At 40.1% G+C, this 25,396-nt stretch overlaps 1 protein-coding gene across 1 annotated transcript in view; it reads right to left on the reverse strand.

Moving 5' to 3' along the window:
* Positions 1-25,396, reverse strand: part of LOC124550819 (serine/arginine repetitive matrix protein 1-like) — a 173,625-nt gene that overhangs the window by 85,978 nt on the left and 62,251 nt on the right. Inside the window, exons 6-9 of the mRNA XM_047125545.1 lie at positions 23,566-23,976; positions 10,477-10,687; positions 7,033-7,117; positions 5,475-5,591 (exon numbers count right to left, since the gene is read on the reverse strand). Coding sequence (XP_046981501.1) covers positions 5,475-5,591; positions 7,033-7,117; positions 10,477-10,687; positions 23,566-23,976 — 824 coding nt within the window. The remainder of the gene's footprint in view (positions 1-5,474; positions 5,592-7,032; positions 7,118-10,476; positions 10,688-23,565; positions 23,977-25,396) is intronic.

A 25,396-nucleotide genomic window follows, 5' to 3' on the forward strand; every position in this document is an offset into this window, starting at 1 on the left:
CATACCCAAATGGAATGGGAAGAACCTCTAATAACTGGCACGATGTAACCTTTTACCTCTGCCATGTGCCTCACAGTCATTAGTAGGGTAGAGATGTAGATGTATCAAATGCTAATGCAAGGGTACCCAAGCCTGTGGATGATGGCAAGCTGTGCCCTCTCTCCCCCCAATCTCTCAGGCAAAGGAAAAGATGTAGTGTAATCAAGTGTGTTTTTTTCAAGAAAATGACTTAAAAAACAGCATTACTTAGGTTTTTAGCTCGGTCATAATTTTTTTTATGGCTACTTACAAGTTGCCGGTCATCTTCCAAAATATTACAAATACTCCACACCTCCAGTCTCGCCACGCCCCCCCCCCCCCCCCCCCCCTCCTTGCAAACAAACTATTGTACTGGCATCCTTGTACTAAAGGCACCCACCTACCTTCTACAGTGAGACAAAGCTGTTGTAGCCGAACACTATTCCTACTGGCCATTTCCATGGATTATGACAACATTCAGACGCCGCCTTGTGCAGATTACTGTGCACAGTTCCTACATTGTTGTGACATTCTCTACTTTTCTTAAATCATTCTTTTCACAGATGAAACACATTTCACAACTGAAGGTCTGCTTAACTGTCATAACAACCACATTTGGCATGAGGAAAACCTTCATGCTGCACATGCCCATAGATTTCAACATAGTTTTGGTACTGATGTGTGGGCTGGGATTATCCATGTTTGTATGACTGGCCCACGTATTCAGCAACCCTATTTAATGGGTCACAGCTACTTGGTCTTCATGCAAGACATGCTGGTGTGGCATTGCATATCCGTCAGATGATATCAGATGGTATTCCAGCACAATGGTGTACCAGTCCACTTTTCATGCAATGCCCATCAGCACCTTCACCAAACTTTCGGAGAAATGTCGATACATCACGATGGTCCAATTTGTTGGTAATCATGATTGCCCTGTTCAACACCTCTGTAGTTTTACCTGAAGGGCTACAAGAAGACTATTATTTAAAAGACTCCTGTGGAGTCACAGGACGATCTTCTTGCCTGCAGCAGAGGCCATTCAGGGAACTTCAGGACTTTTGGACTGTGTGTATGTGAACATTGTTCACAGGCACACTTTGTACAGCAAAACCTGTGGTCACCACTTCAAGCACATGTTGTAGCTCATACTGGTATGTATTTGTTGATGCATGTACAGCATATCTTTTGACACTCTTTCAAAGTCATATATCTTCCAAATGACATTCTTCTGGACATGGGTTTATTACCAAATCTGAGTTCCCTCTACAACAACTATAAGTGTATAATGACAACTCTGAATCACATTGTACAGGCAGGCTTCTACACTTGGAAGTCAGTTAATGCCCTAATGATCATCAGTCAGCCTACATCTATTTTTGAAATGCTTATCTTTATCATAACTTTCTGTCTGGACTTAAGCATTGTCACAAAAAAAACTGCTTTGATATTCTTTGTGCCTCTGCAGCACTACCCTTAATCATAAAACACAATTCATTATTTATCAAGTTCCACAGATCCCATCAAGAAGGAAAACCTACAGACACCACAGGAACTTAATCTGTATACTATACTGCTTAGTGCCGTGTCATTGAGTAATCCTCTGCTTTGGGAAAAGCTGCTGCATCCTCAGTTCTATTAAAAAGCTGCTGTTCATCAGCTATTAGTGGCTACACATTTACTTGATTACAATGGTAGTTTTCAAAGAAAATATATCTCTTTGATCTGTAAATACCGATTCCTATGTGTAGCTTCTATAAGCCCACCATGGTTTAATAGCCATCTTAGAAAACTGCTATGTAAACAAAGAGAGCTTCAGCACATATTTAAGACAAGTCAAAACCTAGCTCACAAATTAAAGCTGAAAAAAGTGAAAATGAGCATAAGGAGAGCAATAAGAGAAGCATTCAGTGACTTCAAAAGTAAAATTTTGTCAGCTGACCTGAGTAAAAATCCTAAGAGGTTTTGGCCTTAAGTGAAATCAGTAACCAGTTTGAAATCATCTGTTCAATTACTCAGTGACCATACTGGCACCAAAATGGAAGATAACAGAGAGAAGGCCAAAATACTGAGGTTGGTCTTCCGAAATTGTTTCACCATGGAAGATCATAACATGGTACTTACTTTCAATCATCGTGTGAATACTGCTGTAAGCAGTTTAAAATCATCTGTTCAGTTACTCAGTGACCATACTGGCACCAAAATGGAAGACAACAGAAAGAAGGCCAAAAAACTAAAGTTGGTCTTCCAAAATTGTTTCACTGTGGGAGATAAGAACACAGTCACTCCTTTCAATCACCATGTTAATGTTTCAGCAGCAGATATTGAGGTAACTGATCACTCACTCAGTAGAGGAAAGGTGTCAGGACCAGATGAGACACCTATGGAATTCTACAGAGAGCATGTGAAAGAACTTGCTTCCCTTCTAACAGCAGTTCATTGTAGATTTCTGGAGCAATTACAGGCACCTCATGATTGGAAAAAAGTGCAAGTCATTCCCAGTTTCAAGAAAGTTTGTAGGACAGATGCACATAATTATAGACATATCGTTGATATGAACCTGTTCTAGAACTATGGAACATGTTTTACCCTCACGTATTATGACATTTTTGGAGTATCAAAATTTCATCTATAAAAATCAACATGGATTCTGCATGCTTGCAAAGCTCAGCTTGCTCTGTTCCTCCATGAGATCCATAGCACTGTAAGACAATGGTGTTCGGGTTGATGCCATGTTCCTTGACTTCAGGAAGGCGTCGGAACCATCCGGCACTGTCGGCTAGTGAAAAAAATATGAGCTTATCAAGTATTGGAGAAGATTTGTGGTAGGATTCAAGACTTCCTTGCAAACAGAACTCAACAATGACTTACCATTCCATATTGATGAAGATGCAAAGTTAGTTCTTTTTGATGATGATACAAGTATAGTAACAACATCCAAAAACCAAGAACTAAGTGATGTAATTGTAAATGATGTTTTTTACAAAATAATTAAGTGGTTCACAGCAAACGGTCTCTCTTTAAATTTTGATAAAACACAGTATATACAGTTCCCTACAGTAAATGGCACAGCTCCATTAATAAATATAGACTTTGAACAGAAGTCTGTAGCTAAGGTAGAATTTTCAAAAATTTTAGGTGTGTCCATTGATGAGAGGTTAAACTGGAAGCAACACATTGATGGTCTGCTGAAATGTCTGAGTTCAGCTACGTATGCTATTAGAGTTATTGCAAATTTTGGTGATAAGAATCTCAGTAAATTAGCTTACTATGCCTACTTTCATTCACTGCTTTCGTATGGCATCATATTCTGGGGTAATTCATCGTTGAGTAGCAAAGTATTCATTGCTCAAAAACGTGTAATCAGAATAATTGCTGGAGCCCACCCACGGTCATCCTGCAGACATCTATTTAAGGATCTAGGGATCCTCACAGTAACCTCACAGAATATATATTCACTTATGAAATTTGTTATTAATAATTCAACCCAGTTCAAAAGTAATAGCAGTGTGCATAGCTATAACACCAAGAGAAAGGATGATCTTCACTATGCAGGGTAAAATCTGACTTTGGCACAGAAAGGGGTAAATTATGCTGCCACAAAAGTCTTTGGTCACCTACCAAACAGTATCAAAAGCCTGACAGATAGCCAACTAACATTTAAAAATAAATTAAAAGAATTTCTAGATGACAACTCCTTCTACTCATTGGCTGAATTTTTAGATATAAATTAAGGGAAAAAAAACAACTTAAACATGAGTGTCATGCAATATTTTGTGTAATGTAATATCTTGTACAGATATCTTTTATTAACCTGACACATTCCACATCATTACGAAGTGTCATATTCATGATCTATGGAACAAGTATTAATCTAATCTAATCTAATCTAATCTACTCTTAACGGTACAAAATCAACAGATGAAAGGTAATTCATGGAACACCCTCAGGAAGGGTGACAGGACCGTTACTGTTTACAGTTTCTATAAATGATCTAGTAGAAAGTGTTGGATGCTCTTTAAGATTGTTCATAGATGATGAGTTTGTCCATAAAAAATAGCAATCCCAGAAGACAGTGCCAGTTTGCAAAATGACCTGGAGGGGATTGACGAGTGGTGCAGGCTCTGGCAGTTGGCCCTGAATGTAAATAAATGTAACACACTGTGTGTACATAGGGAAAAAATGCTCTACTGTATGACAACACTATTGATGACAAATTGCTGGAAACCGTATCTACCATAAAATATCTAGGAGTAACTATATAGGGCAACCTAAAGTGGAATGACCGCATAAAACTACTAGCAGGAAAAGCAGATCTCAGACTGAATTTCATGGGAAGAATCTTAAGGAAATGTAGCTATCCACAAAAGAAGTAACTTACAAGGAACTTGTCCAACCAATGGTAATCATTCTTGAGTATTACTCGTCAACCTGGGATCCTTACCAGAATGGACTGATAGAAGAGAGAGAGAGAAGATCCAACGGAAAGTGGCATGTTTCATCAAGGCATCATTTAGCTGGTCTGAGAGTGTTACAGAGAAGTTCAACAAACGCCAGTGGTGGGCATTACGAGAGAGGCACTGCGCATCACAGAGAGGCTTAGCATTGAAATTTCGAGAGAGTACTTTCTGGGAAGAGGCAGACAACATATTACTTCCTCCCGGATACGTCTCGCAAAATGACCATACCGATAAAATCTGAGAAATCAGAGCTAATACGGAGGCTTGCCGACAACCGTTCTTCCTACGTGCAATGTGCAAGTGGAGCAGGGAAGGGAGGATCAGTTAGTGGTACCAGAAGCACCCTCCGCCACGCACCATTAGGTAGCTTGTGGGGTATAATGTATTATTTCTCATACAGCATTATACTGAACACTGCTACTTGCCATGCAGTTAACTTTTCAATTTCTGAATTTAGATCTTCAGATAATTTGTCAAAAAAGTGGCTAATGAGATAAGTTTTTAATTTTCATTTGAGCTAGTAGGGATTCCTAATCTTTTGCCTATACCAGATGAGAGCTTGTTGAATACCTCCACACCAGGGTATGAAATTCCCTTCTCAATCCCTGGCAAGTAGGCAAAGACTACATGAAATTTATTTGTGTGTCTCATATTGTGTCTCTAAATCACCAGCAACAAAACCCATTAAGGGGTAAGTGCAAAGGGAAGTTAGTGCAAGAATTCTAAGATTCTTAAAAAGGCTTCTGCAAGATCAACAACTGTCACACAATACCCCTACAGTTCACGTCTGAAATGATGCTCATTCAGGTTAGTCATCACACAATTGTGAACATGCTGTAACATGACAGTGGAAATGTTCACAAAGATAAACCTGATGGCTCGGATCAGATGCTGCTCACTAAACTGCTGTAACAACATGGTTAGTTCCAATTTCAAGTACTATGTGGTAGTGGCTTATTTGTACTGCTGGGGCAGAACATAAGTAACAGAGTTTACCTGATCCAAGTAGTCATCATAGTTGATGGGTGTCCGAATTTCTGTCTCTTCCATGCTTATGCCTTCACCGAGCACCCTGTGCTCGCCAACTTCATCCACTTCATTTGGCAGGGAAGACTGTAAAATGAGATCAGCTGTTATAAAAGTGCACCACTTTGCTGTGTTATTGAGTGTAACTGCTCTAAAATACATTGACTGGAATCATCACTAAGCTCTGCTCGTGGCATCTGCCTCAGATAGCCCCTGTCTCCCACTTGTGAAACTGGACACTGTGTCACCCTCATTTTAGTATACAAATTGATGTACTGTTTTAGTATAAAAGTCTGGCCCACCAATGTCACACACATTTCAGTGAAGAACACAACACACTTTTCTGAAAAACTACTGATTAGCTCTTACTATGCTCCTTTCATTGCCATCTACAGTGTGGCAGTCTTTTGTCAGGTAATTCTCCAGGTACCAAGAAAATTTTTATTTGGAACCAGAAGCCATCAGGAGCATCTCCAGGTTTACCAAAAGTGACATGTCACATAGGCCTTATTTCAAAGAATTCCAAATAATGACTGTCTCATCTGTTTTTATATACAGGTGCCTTTTTGTACACAAAGTTACACCCTTGGGCATTCTGTTCATAACCATAATACTTGTCAAGCACTAAAGTGAGACATATATACAACTCAACATTAAAAAAAAAAAAAAAAAAAAAAAAAAAAGCACAAGGCATGTAGGTATAAAGCTTTTCAACACATTAACTGGGCAGCCACATCTGCCTCTCTTAATATCTTTAAAAATAAGACCCATAACTGGCTGAAAGGGAAAGCTGAAAACTCTTCAAAAGTAGACCTGATTTACTAAATAATTATAGCAGTGTTTGTTCGTACCTTCTTTCTCCGCTTGTCTGTCCCCTCTGGTATTTTGCCTTATGTGCATAATGAATAAGCAAGTAACTACATAAGTTCACCTCATATTTTATTATTAACCACATTGGGAAATTTCTGTGTATGCCTTCTATTCTTTCATGACGTAAAACTTAGGAAATAACTTCATAATGTTTAGCTCCACATTTAACAATTAACCATGTGGACAACTCTTTATGTATCACATTATGTTGTTTCACCATGTATGTTCTTTTATTATGCGTAGTACCATAGTGTATGTAAGCACGTTTCTTAACATTTCAATCATATTTTATAAAATCTCAGGTACACTACTCATGATGACATCAACTGCATGCAATGCTTAAAGATGGAGGAATAAATAAATGAGTACATGAATGTATATTGAGCAAGCAGTAATGGAAACTAAGGAGAAAGCTGGAAAGAGAATTAAGATTCAAGGGGAAGAAAATTAAAGCTTTGTGGTTTGCCAGTAACACTGTAATTCTATCAGAGAAAGCAAAGGAGATCGAAGAGCAGCTGACCAGTGTCTTTAAAAAATGTTACAAGATCGACAGCAATAAAAGTAAAACTAGGTTAGCGGAAATTAAATCATTTGGTGCTTAAGGAATTACATTAGTCATATGACACATGCCAGACCAGCTACTACATTTAATACACACCTGTTGCCCACAATGTTTTCTCCATTTCTCTGTCTCCAGCTTTCTGTCCTCGTTTAAGAGTCCTGCTACCACCCTGGCACCAATACTAAATTGCAGAAGGAAAAAAAAGATATTACACACCCAGAAAGACTTCAGCAAAAAAAACTATGAATAACAAAGAACAGTTGCAGTTTTAGATGACCTACCCATGTTGTAGAATACATAGACCATACCTCTGGAAATAAAGAAGTGAACCAGACAAGACTGAATGATTATTGCAGATTAGCAACTGCTGCTCTTGTATGCCAACCTTCCAGTGGTGGTCAACAATACAGTGTAATCTGGTTCTTTTATAATCATATCACACATAATCATAAAACACGTGTCAGTGGTGTTTGTAAAAGGGGCATTCAAAAAGAAATGAGCCAGAGGCACAATTACAGAAACCAGTACCTGTATATTAGAAGTATTGACCCTGGCTGTTGAGTCACTTGTCCCACCATGACACAAGATGGTAAATGGCTGTCTCATAAAATTCCCGGGGCTGCAGTGTTAACCAGTTCTGCATGTACAGCTGGACATTGTCGTCTGAGGTTAATCGTTTGCCCCTCAGAGCCTTTTTAAGGGGACCAAAAATGGCGTAACCAAAGGGAGAGAGGTCCAGACTGTATGGAGGGTGGCCGAGAACCTCCCATTTGAATTTCTGTAGGAGTGTCGTGACTGTGTTGGCTGCATGAGGCTTCGCATTGTCGTGGAGCAGAATGACCCCACGGGTGAGATTGCCTAGTCTTTTGGTTTGATCGCTTGGTGAAGGGTAGTCATCATTTGGAAGTAACGCTCGGCATGCACTGTTGTCCCATGCTGCAGGAAATGAATCAAAAGGGGGCCATTTTTTGTCACCTTGAAAACACTCTGAGGGGCAAACGATTCACCTTGGATGACGTCCAGCTGTACATGAGGAACTGGTTAAAATTGCAGCCCCGGGAATTTTATGAGACAAACAACCTTTCACCATCTTGTGTCACAGTGGGACAAGTGTCTCAACAGCCAGGGTCAATACTTCTAACATACAGACACTGGTTTCTGTAATTATGCCTTCAGCTCATTTCTTTTTCATTGCCCCTTACATTAATAAACAGAACTCACTTTTATTGCAATTTTAAACAATGGAAAACTCAGGATGGAGTGTAATAATATTATGAAAGGGACAGTTGCTACTTATCATATAATGGAAATGTTGAGTCACAAATAGACACAACAAAAAGACTATCAGAAAGTGAACTTTCACCCAGCTAGGCCTTTGTCGGAAACATACACACAGACACTCAAGCAAATGCAGCTTGTTGTGCCTATCTGTGACTCAGAATCTCTGCTACATGGTGAGCAGCAAGAATAGCAACTATTATTTTTATAATTTTTAGCATGTAATGTTTTTAGTGGTGCTTCTGTACAGAACTGACTTATGAAAAGTAAATCAGTGATTCCGAGTGGCTTTTTCACACATTTTGAGCACACTTCTAATAATTTGACATATTTATTATCTACAAAAATTCTCAGATTAGTAAGTTATCTCCAACATAAAATTTTTGAGGCTTTCATGACCTCTTTGGGAGTTGAATCTTTAACAATGCTAGCAACTTGTGCTTGTAACACATCAGAAAAACCACCAAACAATAACCGATTGGACTCAAGACGAGCACCGATGGGCAAAATTTTACCATTACTTTCTCGTAGTTGGTTTTCTAGCTTTTCACTTAGAGAACAAATGACACAAATGGAAAGAACAGACTGGAATACCAACAGCATAATGAAAAGGATAGATTGCTACTTACCATAAAAGTGACATGTTGAGTTGCAGACAGGCACAATGAAAAGACTGTTCCACATTACAGCTTTTGGTCAAGGCCACCTTCAGTAAATTCACATAAGCAAGCACAACGTACTCACACATGACCACTCTCCAGCCAATATGGCCAGAACGCAATGGTCGTGTTGAACAAAAGTTGCAATCCAGAGTGGGGCAGGGAAGTGGGAAGGATAACAGGGTATGGGTCAGAGGAGAGAAGCCAGCACTGTCTGGCAGAGCATGCAGGGACTATACAATGACACGACACGGCAATGGCGTGCCAGCAGTGCCATTGGGAGACTATGGAGGAGGGAGGGAGGGAACAGAGAGCAGAAAAGGAGAAGAGCAGAGAAGAAGACTGATAGGTGTGATGGCTAAGAGTGGTGTACAATGAGCGTTAAGGAACATGTATTAGGAGGAGTTGATTGGACAGAGGGGGCAGAAACTGATGGGTGCAGAGTGTGGGAGTTGTACGTTAGCATAAGTTGAGGTTGGGATAATTTCAGGAGTGTAGGATGTGTTGCAAGGATAACTGCAGTCTGCATAGTTCAGAAAAGCTAATGGTGGGGGGAGGATCCAGATGACTCGAGTTCTAGTGCAACCATTAAATGAAGCACATTATGGGCAGCTGCATGTAGTGCCACAGGGTGCTCTATTTTGCTCTTCACCACAGTTTGGGGGGAGGGGGGGGGCATTCATCCTGGTGGACAGATGATGTCTGGTAGTCAACAACATAAAAAGCTATGAAACTATTGCAGAAGAGTTGGTACATGGCATGGCTGGTTTCACAGGTGGCCTGATCTCTGATGGGGTAGGATAAACCTGCGACCAGGTTGGAATAGGAACTGCTGGGTGGGTGGATTTGGCAGATCTTACACCTGGATCTTCCACACCTATATCATCCCTGTGGCAATGGCTTGGGACTGGATTGCATAGGGATGGATTAGGATGTTGTGAGGTTGATGGGTAATGAAACACCATTTTAGGAGGGATGGTAGGTATCTTGGGTAGGATATCCCTTATTTGAGGGCATGATGATAGGTAACCAAAGCTCCGAGGAAGAACGTGGCTCGGTTCAGTTGTTCCAATCCCGTAAGGTATTGAGTGATGAAGGGATGATAATTTGTAGCTGACTGTTGGGATGGTGGGAGGATTGCTAATCCCCCCCCCCCCTTTCCAACACCCACAGCCTCCCAATGCTGCTCCTGGCAGCCTTGTCCTGCCGCTGTCTAGTCCCTGCACACTCCACCGGACAGTGTTTTTCTCCCCCCCTGCCCAGCACCCCCACCCACATCCTGCTATCCCTCATCATTGCCCCACTTCAGATTGCTGCTTTCACTCAACACTCAACACGGCAGTTGCATGCTGGCTGTAACAGTTGGAGACAGCCGTCATGTGTGGGTGTGTGTGAGGGATTTGTGGGCATGTGTGGTGTTTTGTTTTCTGGAGGAGGCATTGGCTGAAAGCTCAGAGTATAACAGTCTTCCTATTGTGCCTGTCTGCAACTCAGCATGTCATCTTTATAGTGAATAGCAATCTATCCTCCTCATAATATTGTTGTACAAATGAAGTAATACATCTCATGTACTCATCTCTGGAGGAGTGTTCGGTGTACTCACAGGTCCAGCACCCTGTGCTCTATGTCGGTCACCTCCTGCTGCCTGCGGATCCGCTGAGCGACGGCCCACAAGTCTGTGTCTGTGTCGGCATGTACTTCTGAGTCCAGTTTGTCCATAAGACCCAGTCTCTCCCTGTCTGTCACGGATGCATCTGCAAAGGGGCTCGCTTCGTGCTCTGCACCCAGTGGTTCGTCTGCAGAGTTGTCAGCCCCTGTGAAGTGTGAAAGAGGAGCTCTGTTGTTTTCACATAATGCACTGGCACAAAAATATTTATTCATTTCTTATGAGACCTAAAAGTGAAAATAAGCAGACTGTCAGCAAATGGCATGCTTTCATTGTGGATGAACAGCTAAGTCAGGGGTGTCCAACCTTTTAGAGTATCTGGGCCCCATTGGAAGAAGATGAGTATTTTTGTGTCACACATAAAATAGTAATCAGAGGTTTAGAATTTATTAATTTGTGATTCTTTATTCTAAGAAATCAAGATGGGATTGCTTTTACATTTTATATATGAGAGTTCATTAATAATTTATATATAACTAATTACAAATCATAGACTTAAAGTGATGTTTGACTTTCAATTTGGGAGACTAATGTATTAATATCAGGTTTGATCAAAGTGGTTGCAATTCTCATAATGTTCTCAAGCTGTTGATCTGAGATATTGGTTCTATTTTTACTCTTTGTGTGTGTGCTTTACTGATGAAAACAGCTGTTCACAAACATACTTTCTTCCAAACAAAAATGATATGTATAACACATGACTGTGCAGCACAAGGGATATTTGTCTTTGGACAGGTAGAATTTTAAAAGTCCAACAGAGATACAGAGTTTTCTTTTTTTATTTTCTTTTAATCTTAATTCTCAATTTGATTTTCGAATGCTTGCATCACATCCTGTCTTTAGGATTATGTCTCAATTCTTCTTAACTTTACATTGTCTGAATTCTATTTTACCAATCATGTGATAGATGCTCACTTGTCGGGCAGCATTGATACTTGCTTTGGGCTGCATGCAGATCATGGGATATGGGTTGGAAACCCCTGAACTTTTCATGCACAATATTTCAATGACCAACCTAGTCATCTCTCTGAGGTTCTACAAGCTGTGTTGTTATCCACAGTGACTCCCTGCAATGCAACCAGACATAAGAAGACACCTAGGTCAATATTCAAAATACTGTGCATAAAATGGAGTCAACAGCTCGACCGTACACCTGAAACTGCATCATTAATTAATCGTGCTGAGAAAATGTGAGAGCTCACAGACTGTGTTATCTCCATCAAGACCCCCCCGCAAAACTTTCCTCATATCCTTTCTACCACAGACTTTTCTATTCTAAAGAGTCAGTCCATTAGCAGTAATTTCTTCTGGACACATTAATGAGGATGACATATAATTTGTAACAGGACATATGTGTTACCATAGATGGACTGAGCACATAGAAAATTCTGCTGCACGCCTTGTTATAAACAAAATTGAAAACAGCACTTCTCTTATTGAGGGAATATCAAATATAACAATAAAACTTATTTTATAAACAAACAATACATGTTCCATAGAAATCTTTCAAATCTACTTCTAATGTGGTATCCAAAAGTCTCTGAATATTGTGTGCAAGTAGTTACAAATATCATGACATATTTTTATTTTCTTTATTTATTTTACCTGATCTGATTATGGCTATCAGACCCCTTTTACATCAACCCAGGTTTCACATACACAGTATCTATTACATCATAGTTACCTATGACATAACAATTTTACTACAATAATTAATATTAAAACAATTTAAGTTTCTGAAGTGGCAGTGTAAGGAAACTATACTGACTATGAACTAAATAAGTTAGTACTGGGTGTACTTTAACTACTCCAGCTGCTGCCATTAATAGTGATAATTGTAATAACAGTAATAATGATAGTAATAATAATAATAATAATAATTCCCGTGGAGGCCCGGGAAAAGAATAGGCCTCTGGTATGTTCTGCCAGTCGTAAAAGGCGATGAAAAGAACAAACCACTAATAGGGCTAACCCCCCTTTTAGTGTGATTAGTTGGTTCAGGACAGAACTAAAGAAGCCTCGGACAAGCGCCGTCATGGTTGGGGACGACACTTCAACCCTATGCCCGTCCACAATGGTAACGACACTGCTAGCCAACTGGAAAATGATTTAAATCCAAATAGAGGTGTTTTGCAGGATATGCTTCCTGCAACCACTCTAGAAGGAAAACAAAGACAGAGGATGAGATGGTCAGATGAAGTTAACCGACACCTCATGTTCTGTTATTACCAAGCAACAAACTTAGGAACCAACACAACTGGATACAGATCCCAAGTATACACAACATTTATTACCAGATACACAGAATTAAAATTTTTAACAGAACAACGACTAGCTGATCAGATCCGTGTAATAATCAAAAATAACAGGATACCCCAGTCAGAATTAGAAAACATCAAACAACAAGTACAACAAATACTGGAACAAAACAATGTGCAATCAGAAGAAGAAGAAAATACAGTAATGGACTCAAACATCCCAGAGCAAACAAACAAAGAACAAAACGCATCAATTAAACAATCAGAGGAAAACGAAATCTTAAGACAGCCACCACAACAAGCACAAATAGAACATGAAGTGACACACATGTTAGATATAGAAGAAAAATTTCAGCTGACATATATAGAATACAAAGACACAAATACAGATATTAGACCATTCTTGCATAGACCGCCAAATAACCCACAAGTCGAAACAACAATAAAAACTATCAACACAATCATACACAACAAAATAAATGAAAACACAACTATGGAAGAGTTACAACTACTGGTTTATATAGGAGCACTCACTACACTAAATATACTCACTAGGCAGAGATCAGAACCAACCAACACACAGAAGAAACCCACAAAACCAGCATGGCAACACAGGCTACAGATCAGAATAGAAAAACTGAGAAAAGACATCGGACAGCTAACACAATTTATAAGAAATGAAATGTAAGAAAAAAAAGAAAAAGGTTAGGTAAAATCTCACAACAAGAAGTGATAGAGCAATTAGATAAAAAGAAGCAGAAATTACAAGCATTGGCCAAAAGTGAAAATAGAAGGAAACAAAACCAAACAATCAACACAAACCAAAAGAAATTTTACCAGACAATAGATAACACACACATTAAAATAGACAATTCACCAAACATAACAGACACGGAACACTTCTGGAGCAACATATGGTCAAACCCGGTACAACATAACGGGCATGCACAGTGGGTACAAGCAGAAACAGACTCATACAAGATGATACCACAAATGCCTGAAGTGATAATTTTGCAACATGAAGTCACCCAAGCAATTAATTCTACTCACAATTGGAAAGCCCCTGGAAAAGATAAAATAGCAAATTTCTGGCTAAAGAAATTCACCTCAACACATTCACATCTAACTAAATTATTTAACATATAAAAACAAAGATGAGGTGACTTACCGAACGAAAGCACTGGCAGGTCGATAGACACACAAACAAACACAAACATACGCTTAGAGGAAGCCTTCTTGGTTACCCAAGTCTGCCAACCCAAAGTTTGGTGCAGATTTATTGATGACATCTTCATGATCTGGACTCACAGTGAAGAAGAACTCCAGAATTTCCTCTCCAACCTCAACTCCTTTGGTTCCATCAGATTCACCTGGTCCTACTCCAAATCCCATGCCACTTTCCTTGACGTTGACCTCCACCTGTCCAATGGCCAACTTCACACGTCCGTCCACATCAAACCCACCAACAAGCAGCAGTACCTCCATTATGACAGCTGCCACCCATTCCACATCAAACAGTCCCTTCCCTACAGCCTAGGTCTTCGTGGCAAACGAATCTGCTCCAGTCCGGAATCCCTGAATCATTACACCAACAACCTGAAAACAGCTTTCGCATCCCGCAACTACCCTCCCGACCTGGTACAGAAGCAAATAACAAGAGCCACTTCCTCATCCCCTCAAACCCAGAATCCCCCACAGAAGAACCACAAAAGTGCCCCACTTGTGACAGGATACTTTCCGGGACTGGACCAGACTCTGAGTGTGGCTCTCCAGCAGGGATACGACTTCCTCAAATCCTGCCCTGAAATGAGATCCATCCTTCATGGAATCCTCCCCACTCCGCCAAGAGTGTCTTTCCGCCGTCCACCTAACCTTCGTAACCTGTTAGTTCATCCCTATTAAATCCCCAAACTACCTTCCCTACCCTCTGGCTCCTATCTTTGTAACCGCCCCCGATGCAAAACCTGTCCCATGCACCCTCCCACCACCACCTACTCCAGTCCTGTAACCCGGAAGGTGTACACAATCAAAGGCAGAGCCACGTGTGAAAGCACCCACGTGATTTACCAACTGACCTGCCTACACTGTGATGCATTCTATGTGGGAATGACCAGCAATAAACTGTCCATTCGCATGAATGGACACAGGCAGACAGTGTTTGTTGGTAATGAGGATCAACCTGTGGCTAAACATGCCTTGGTGCACAGCCAGCACATCTTGGCACAGTGTTACACCGTCCGGGTTATCTGGATACTTCCCACCAACACCAACCTATCCGAACTCCGGAGATGGGAACTTGCCCTTCAGTATATCCTCTCTTCTCGTCATCCGCCAGGCCTCAATCTCCGCTAATTTGAAGTTGCCGCCACTCATACCTCACCTGTCTTTCAACAACTTCTTTGCCTCTACACTTCTGCCTTGACTGACATCTCTGCCCAAACTCTTTGTCTTTAAATATGTCTGCTTGTGTCTGTATGTGCGGATGGATATGTGTGTGTGTGCGAGTGTATACCTGTCCTTTTTTCCCCCTAAGGTAAGTCTTTCCGCTCCCGAGATTGGAATGACTCCTTACCCTCTCCCTTAAAACCCACTTCCTTTCGTCTTCCCCTCTCCTTCCCTCTTTCCTGATGAGGCAACAGTTTGCTGCGAAAGCTTGAATTTTGTGTGTATGTTTGTGTTTGTTTGTGTGTCTATCGAGCTGCCAGCGCTTTCGTTCGGTAAGTCACCTCATCTTTGTTTTTATATATAATTTTTCCCACGTGGAATGTTTCCTTCTATTATATTAAATTATTTAACAGTTACATTGCAGACCCATACACATTCCCTGATACACTTACACATGGAATAACTTATCTGAAACCTAAAGATCAAGCAGACACAGAAAACCCAGCTAAATATCGCCCCATAACATGCCTACCAACAATATACAAAATATTAACTTCAGTCATTACACAGAAATTAATGACACATACAACACAGAACAAAATTATAAATGAAGAACAAAAAGGCTGTTGCAAAGGAGCACGAGGATGTAAAGAGCAACTGATAATAGATGCAGAGGTGACATATCATGCTAAAACTAAACAAAGGTCGCTACACTATGCATACATGGATTACCAAAAAGCTTTTGATAGTGTACCCCACTCATGGTTACTACAAATATTGGAAATATACAAAGCAGATCCTAAATTGATACAGTTCCTAAACATAGTAATGAAAAATTGGAAAACCACACTTAATATCCAAACAAATTCAAATAATATCACATCACAGCCAATACAGATTAAGCGTGGAATATACCAAGGAGACTCATTAAGTCCTTTCTGGTTCTGCCTTGCTCTGAACCCACTATCCAACATGCTAAATAATACAAATTATGGATACAATATTACTGGAACATACCCACACAAAATCACACATCTGCTATACATGGATGATCTAAAACTACTGGCAGCAACAAATCAACAACTCAACCAATTACTAAAGATAACAGAAGCATTCGGCAATGATATAAATATGGCTTTTGGAACAGACAAATGTAAGAAAAATAGCATAGTCAAGGGAAAACACACTAAACAAGAAGATTACATATTGGATAACCACAGCGACTGCATAGAAGCGATGGAAAAAACAGATGCCTATAAATATCTAGGATACAGACAAAAAATAGGAATAGATAATACAAATATTAAAGAAGAACTAAAAGAAAAATATAGACAAAGACTAACAAAAATACTGAAAACAGAATTGACAGCAAGAAACAAGACAAAAGCTATAAATAATTATGCTATACCAATATTGACCTACTCATTTGGAGTAGTGAAATGGAGTAACACAGACCTAGAAGCACTCAATACACTTACACGATCACAATGCCACAAATATAGAATACATCACATACATTCAGCAACTGAAAGATTCACATTAAGCAGAAAGGAAGGAGGAAGGGGATTTATCGACATAAAAAAACTACATTATGGACAGGTAGACAATTTAAGAAAATTCTTTCTAGAACGAGCAGAAACTAGCAAAATACACAAAGCAGTCACTCATATAAATACATCGGCTACACCACTGCAATTTCATAACCAGTTCTACAACCCTTTAGATCACATAACATCAGCAGATATGAAGAAAGGAAATTGGAAAAAGAAAACACTACATGGCAAGCACCCGTATCATCTAACACAGCCACACATCGATCAAGACGCATCCAACACATGGCTAAGAAAAGGCAATATATACAGTGAGATGGAAGGATTCATGATTGCAATACAGGATCAAACAATAAACACCAGATATTACAGCAAGCATATTATTAAAGATCCCAATACCACAACAGATAAATGCAGACTTTGCAAACAACAAATAGAAACAGTAGATCACATCACAAGTGGATGTACAATACTTGCAAATACAGAATACCCCAGAAGACATGACAATGTAGCAAAAATAATACATCAACAGCTTGCCTTACAACATAAACTTATAAAACAACATGCTCCCACATACAAGTATGCACCACAAAATGTACTGGAGAACGATGAATACAAATTATACTGGAACAGAACCATTATAACAGATAAAACAACACCACATAACAAACCTGATATCATACTCACCAATAAAAAGAAGAAATTAACACAACTAATCAAAATATCCATACCCAATACAACAAATATACAAAAGAAAACAGGAGAAAAAATACATCCAACTGGCTGAGGAAGTCAAGGACATGTGGCATCAGGATAAAGTTGACATTATACCAATTATACTATCAACTACAGGAGTCATTCCACACAATATCCACCAGTACATGAATGCAATACAGCTACATCCAAACTTATATATACAACTACAGAAATCTGTAATTATTGGTACATGTTCAATTACCCGAAAGTTCCTAAATGCAATATAACATATACCGTACAGTTAAAAGGAAGTCACGCTTGATCAAGGTCCGCGTCACTTTCCATTTTTGACCAGACATAACGTCTGAGAAAAGAAAGAAATAATAATAATAATTTTAATTGAATCAGCTGTGGGTTATTGGTGAAACATTGTAAATTAACTAAACAAACACTGTTTTTAGCCTTGTTTCACAATTTATTATTAGTGTTATTGCACAACTTAGGTTGCAGGTTATAAGCCCATTTTCAAGTACATTATTGAGTCCAAAAGATGATAATGCACAGATAAACATGATGACAAGGCAAAGGTAATCATCTCAACTTCTTAAGGTATTGATCAATACCTTGATGACCATTTTTTAACAAATTACATACATTGCTACACATTCACCAATTACACTACAATGACTGGACTAAAGTTATGTATTAGCCAAGAGCTTTTTAACTACGATAGACTGGGGCCCAAAGTTTTGCTTCTATCCTGCAGTTGTGATCTCATCTAAAAGAGGTGAATAACTGAATTGAGTTTGTTTGTTTAATAGCAGGCGTGAGGATATACACATCAGTTTTTTTTTTTTTTTTTTTATTTCTAAAATTTCTAATTGGTTGAGTTTGGCCCTCTTTTCCTCTGTGAGTAGGACTTGTACATCTATTGTACATTTGTGGTTATTGTTCAGGCAATGTTTTGAAATGGCTGAATAAGGCTTCTTCAGTCTCCAGCTTCTGTGGTGTTCTTTAAGCCTGGTACAGATTGACCTCCCCGTCTGTCCAATGTAACAAGACTGACACACACAGCATGTGATTTTATAAACCCCACTTTTTGTGGTACTTGGTTGTTTGTCTTTTGCATTGAACACAAAACTACCTATTGTTGGAGGGACATAGAAAAACAAAGAGAAACCCTTTGCCTTCAAGATGTTACTTATTCTATTTGATGTTTTACCTACAAAAGGTAATCTTTTCCTGTTTGTGTTTTTCATCGGGGACAGTAGCGACCTGGCTTGCTTCTTCAATTTTACCTAAAATTTTATCAATGGTGTTGGGGTCAAATTCATTATTTATGATTACTGTTTTTATTGTGTTAAGTTCCCAGTCAAAGTCCTCTTGGGACATAGGGATAGAAAGGAGACTGTGGATCATGTGATGGAATGCTGCATGTTTGTAGGTTGTAGGATGCTGGGAGGAAGCCGTGAGGAAAGTATCAGTCAAGAAATATTTTTGGTAAATTTTAAATTTATGGTTTCTGTCTTCTATCTTTATGCTAATGTCCAGGCAATTTATGCTGCCCCCCCCCCCCCTCCCCCCAACTTCATGCTGATCTTTATGTTAGTGTGCCACTGCTTCATATTTTCCACAAATTTATGGAGTTGTACGTTGGAACCTTTCCACATACAAAGAATGTCATCTACGTATCTGTACCAATACCCAACATGTTTTGCGAGTGGTTCTCTCTTCAGAAAATTAGTCTCCTACTTGTCCATGAACATTTCTGCTAGTAAGGGGGATAAAGGTGACCCCATTGCCAGACCATCTGATTGCTGACAACATTCCAGTACAGTGGAATATTGTTTAAATCAAAATTATTTCTGCTTTCAAGGGAGCTATTACCAGCAAGCACACTCCAACATCTATCATTCAGTCCAGACCTCGCACCATTGTATTTTCATTTGTTTGGTTCCATGAAGATATTCCTGGCTGCCCAACACTTTGCAACAGATGCAGAAGTCAAATCAGCAGTTCACAGATGGCTATGCTCCAACCAGACTTCTACAAACAGGGCATACTGAAACTGGTACCGTGATGGGAGAAATGCTTTAAAAATGTTGGTAACTATGTAGAAAAGCAGGTAAGAGATGTATGTTCAGTTGAGATTTTTTGTTTTGCTAGCTATTAAACTTGTTGGTAATTAAATTATTGTGCATTTCTTTCTGATCTTCCCTTGGATCTCTCATTCCCATAACGTCCTTGCCTCAACCTGCTCTAGTCCCTTGCTTCAAACTGCCTCCATTCTTTTTCCTACCCACCCTTCAGGCTCACACATGCCTTCTATCCCCCCCAGTGCACCTGCATAGTCCTTTCCCATTTTGTCTGCTTCTCTCCTATCTCCCACCCCTGTTCCCCTCAGAACCTAGCCATCTGGCAGCCCTCTATCCTGAACCCACACTCTCCCAGAGGCAGCACTATAGCATCCCCCCCCCCCCTCACCCTGCTATCCCTCCTCATCCTACCCCCCACCCCCCCTCCCCCCCACTACCCATCACAGCCAAAATCAATGCTCGCACCGATGTGGCCATAGTGCCCTGAGATACAGTAACGACATGTATTGGATTGTGTGTGTATAATATGTGTGTACATTTCTTTATCTGGAGAAGGAATTTGTGAAACGTTAACAGACATCCAACAGTCGACTCTTAAATGTGCCTCCTCTGTGCAGTCCGTAGGAATCTATCTTAATCAATTTCATTAGTATACTTCAGATTATACGTGTTACAATAGAACGAGGTCTAATGGAACCCTTTCATCAATAAGTGAAGTTTACGATGCCATTCAAATTCCATATAGCGGAGATGCTGAGACACGATAGGCACAACAAAAAGATTCACACAATTATAGCTTTTGGCCATTAAGGCCTTTGTCAGCAATAGACACACACACACACACACACACACACACACACACACACACACACACACACATCTGCAGTCTCAGAGAGCTGAAACTACACTGTGAGCAGCTGCACCAGTGCATGATGCGAGTGACGACTGGGTGGGGGTAAGAAGGAGGCTGGGGCGGGGAGGGGGAGGGATAGTATGGTGGGAGTGGCGGAAAGTGAAGCGCTGCAGTTTAGACGGAGGGGAGGACAGAAGGTGCAGAGAGGGGAGGGGGTAAGTAGCAGAAAGGAGAGAAATAAAAATAAAAGAAATTAAAAGACTGGGTGTGGCGGTGAAATGACGGCTGTGTAGTGCTGGAATGGGAACAGAGAGGGGGCTAGACAGGTGAGGACAGTGACTAACGAATGTTGAGGCCAGGAGGGTTATGGGAATGTAGGATGTATTGCAGGGAAAGCTACCACCTGTGCAATTCAGAAAAGTTGGTGTTGGTAGGAAGGATCCATATGGCACAGGCTGTGAAGGAGTCATTGAGATGAGGGATATCATGTTTGGATGTATTTCAGGGAAAGTTCCCACCTGTACAATTCAGAAAAGTTGGTGTTGGTAGGAAGGATCCATATGGCACATGCTGTGAAGGAGTCACTGAGATGAGGGGTATCATGTTTGGCAGTGTGTTCAGCAACAGGGTGGTCCAGTTGTTTTTTCGCCACAGTTCACCACAGTTTGTCGGTGGCCATTCATGCGGACAGACAGCTTGTTGGTTGTCTTGACTACATAGAATGCAGCACAGTGGTTGCAGCTTAGCTTGTAAATCACATGACTGGTTTCGCAGGCGGCCCTGCCTTTGATGGGATAGGTGATGTTAGTGACCGGAGTGGAGTAGGTGGTGGTAGGAGGATGTATGGGACAGGTCTTGCATCTAGGTCTATTACAGGGGTATCAGCCATGAGGTAAGGGGTTGGGAACAGGGGTTGTGTATGGATGGATGAGTATACTGTATAGGTTTGGTGGACAGTTGAATATCACTGTAGGAGGGGTGGGAAGGATAGTGGGCAGGACATTTCTCAGTTCAGGGCACAGCGAGAGGTAATCAAAACCCTGTAATTCAGTTGCTCCAGTCCCAGATGGTACTGAGTTACAAGGAGAATGGTCCTCTGTGGCTGGACTGTGGGACAAAGTCTACCTGTGGATCCATGTTTTGTCACCAGCAATGATCCCCTTTGTTACCATAGCAATCCAAATGTAGGCAGAACGATGACTAATTTGCAGATGGTGTGCCATTTCATCAACAGTTAGTTGTCTGTCCAAGAGAATCATTTCACGTGAACGCTCAATGGTTTCTTCATTTGTGGCAGTAAATGGTCATCCGGCTCTTCCACCCAGCACAACACTTGTGTGACCATCTCGGAATTTTTCAATCCACTCATAGCCATTCCATTGTGGCAAAACACTGTTCCCGTACTGTACCGAAAGTCTTCGATGAATTTCGGCCTCTGACACTCCTTCCAACCACAGAAAACGGATCACTGAATGTTGCTCTCCTTTGGTGCATACAAACAGTGGAGCAGCCATGATTAACAGCCTGACAGTGATAACAAAATTAACCTAGCAGATTTTATTGCAAAGATATAACAACAAATAAACAAAGCATGCGTCATCAACATAAAATGACAGTACCACCAAAATAAACAAAAATATAACTAAATTGCAGATAATAATTGACTTATCCTCATATGAAAAGAGGCTAAACTGTGATTCAGCAGACTGCACTAGAAGACTCCAGTCAGCTACCATCTAGTTTCCATGTTTTCTGGTCCATTGAAAATGTGCAGCTTTAGGTGGCACTATCAGGAATTGGGAGATACCCTGCTTCAAACTTCCATTAAGTGCAGTTCATTCCACAGTGTTTGCTTCGAAACTGACAGATCAGTCTTTGTTCACCAATAGCAACAATTCCCCTCAGATTTGAAACTGATTATTGTCAAGAAGGCATGACACTCATTTCTGGCCCTGTAAGCTGTGCTGTACCATTCCTCATAGACACATCGATCCTCCATACCGATCCACTTTACTGCACAGATTCCATGTAGTTGACTGGAACATGCATACCACTCTACTTTCAGGTTTTATTAATTATTTAATTCTTTTGTTTATTAATTTTCTAATGAGCATTCTGTAAACTGCACACTGAATTAGTCCAGGAATGTGTAGCCTTCACTCGCTCCATCACATAAATAGATAAAATAGATAGATACACAGATAGATAGATAGATAGATAAACAAACAAACAGAGCTAGCAGAGATATATGCATTCAGATTCTAATGGCAAAGGTTAATGCAACACTCATTTCACACTGAAGAACACAACACACCACACTAGTAAACAACATGACCCCTACACAGACTTATTAAAACTTAAATGACATTTATATCACATTCACATATGTATTAGTATAAAATGCATATATAGATAGTGTTTACACCCAAATCATATTACTTCAAAATTACTGTACATATTTTATAATATTTTTTTAAAATTTTTATGTTCAAATTGCATTTGCAATTTTTATTATAATTAGTATTGATTATTGAAACATTTGGAAATGGCAAATAGGACATATGATATGAGCAAATTTCTGTTCTCTCCAAATGCTAACACTGAAACTAATCGGCTAACTTTGTTTTGCAATATCTTTGATGTAAATTTTGGGCATGAGCTGTAGCGGGTAGTTGAACATAGTCATGTAATGTGGTGGTGTTATGCACCTCCTGTCAGTTGTTGGATGAAATTAGCAAAGATAATTGTGGAAAGTTAGAAGAAAAGCAGGAGTATGTTGCAGCTGCACTGTTTAGTCCTTCAAATGAGTCATTACGGTGGAGTAGTGCTTTTATGCGGCAACATAGTGATACAATGAAAAGAATATTTTATTACTGTTTAATTAAAGAATGATTTATTTCATATAATGTAAGTTTATTTTATCATGGTTTAAGTAAACAAGGAGTAAACTGTGATTTTGCTCATACATGTTTATCTTGGTAACATAAAAACAGTTATTCCTTACATTTCACTCATTATAAATATTCAAATTTAAATTACAAAAAGTTCCACTTATTCCTTCCCAAAACATTGAGAAAAATGAATGCAAACCAGATCATAGTAGCAGTTGATAAGGTTTTCTAACCATTATTAATTGCATTATTGTAGTTTGGTGAAAATAAGAGAGACTGTTTTATCAGATACTGCACCTGCAGCAGGTATACTGGTGACACGACGTGCTTCCGCTGCAGCTGACAGTTCTCGGAACAGCGCGTCTGGCGGGTTACTGTGGGTCAGACCCCCTGGCACCGAGGAAGGCAGTGACGTCACCGTAACGTCTACCCTGGCAGGAGCTCGGCGTGTTGCTGGAGAGGCAACTGGAATAGCATCGTGACCCGGGGGTGGTGCAGACGTGCCGGGAACAGATCTGCGAGCTGTGGGGGCGCCGACACCCCCTCTGGGTGGCGATTTGCGAGTCGGAGATCCACGGCGTGCGGTCAGACGGCCTCCAGGAGATCGACCGGTGATCCGAATTCGACCACTGGTGTCAGATGTGGCTGCAACCCCCGACCTGGCTGCCCCTCGGGAACCGCCGAGGGGTGGACGCCGCACTGAAGAAACTGCATTAACCACAATTCCAATGTTGGACTGTTTCAGACATGTTGTTACCATGGCCTTTAGTCATATAACTGGTTTCACACAGTCTTTCATGCTACTTTATCTAAATCTCTTCATCTTTGCTTTGCTACAGTAACCTACACAAGTTATTGAAATATAAATAAGAATATCATAAAACCTACACAAATCAAGTGCCTTATTTTTCCAAACATCAACAAAAATCTGTTTTCTCCATCACACAGGAAGCTTTCTGATCCCTTGACGGAAGTAAAAAATTGGCTGTCTCAGTTATCAATTGCACATGTAGTGTTCAACCACAGTGTGATCATCCAAACATCCCCCTCCTAACGCCTCCTTCAGCAGACCAAACATATGGTAGACATATGGGGACACATCTGCATTGTAAGTTCGCTGTTTGAGAGTTTTTCAGTGTCACCCACTGAGTTTTTCATGAGTCAGGGCTTTCAGAGCAGCCACAGTAGGCCAGGCTTCAGAATGAACAAGCTGATTCGAAACTAGTCACCAAACATATGTACCACAACTGTGATGGATTGTTAATAACTTCTTCATGAAACACTAACAAGGTTGCTGCTCCTGTTTCAATGAAACATTGAAATGTACAAAACTGCAAAGTATTACCGCAGAGAATCTGTATACCTTTTCGGAGAGACCCTCTATGGAGGTGAAGGAAATGACGGCCTTATCTTGTAATTATTTTAAATTAAGGGGTGATTTCTACTCACAGCAAGTGGGCTTAGCCTAGGGCCTGCCACTTGCCTATTGCATGGCAAATATTTTTCTGATGAACTTTGAGCAAGAATTTATGACCAAAAGACCCACAACATGCTACAAGATTAATTTTATGGAATAGATATGCTGGAGAAGAAATAAAAACTTTGAGGTTTGCCAAAGAAACTGTAATTCTATCAGAGACAGCAAAGGATCTGGAATAGCAGTTGAATGGATTGGAGAGTGTCTTGAAAGGTGAACATCAACAAGAGCAAAATGAGGATAATGGAATGTAGTCAAATTAAATCAGATGATTCTGAGGCTATTAGACTAGGAAATGACAGACTGAAAGCAGTAAATGAGTTTTTCTATTTGGGGAGCAAAATAACCGATGATGGTCGAAGTAGAGAGGATATAAAATGGAGACTGGCATTGGCAAGGAAAGCGTTTCTGAAGAAGAGAAATTTGTTGACATTGAGTATAGATTTAAGTGTCAGGAAGTCGTTTCTGAAAGTATTTGTATGGCATGTAGCTGTGAATGGAAGTGAAACATAGACGACAAACAGTTTAGACAAGAAGAGAACAGAAGCTTTCGAAATGTGGTGCTACAGAAGACTGCTGAAGATTAGATGGGTATATCATGTTTCTAATGAGGAGGTACTGAGTAGAAATGGGGAGAAGAGGAATTTGTGG

This window comes from Schistocerca americana, chromosome 9, assembly GCF_021461395.2.
Source record: "Schistocerca americana isolate TAMUIC-IGC-003095 chromosome 9, iqSchAmer2.1, whole genome shotgun sequence".
Taxonomy (NCBI): domain Eukaryota; kingdom Metazoa; phylum Arthropoda; class Insecta; order Orthoptera; family Acrididae; genus Schistocerca; species Schistocerca americana.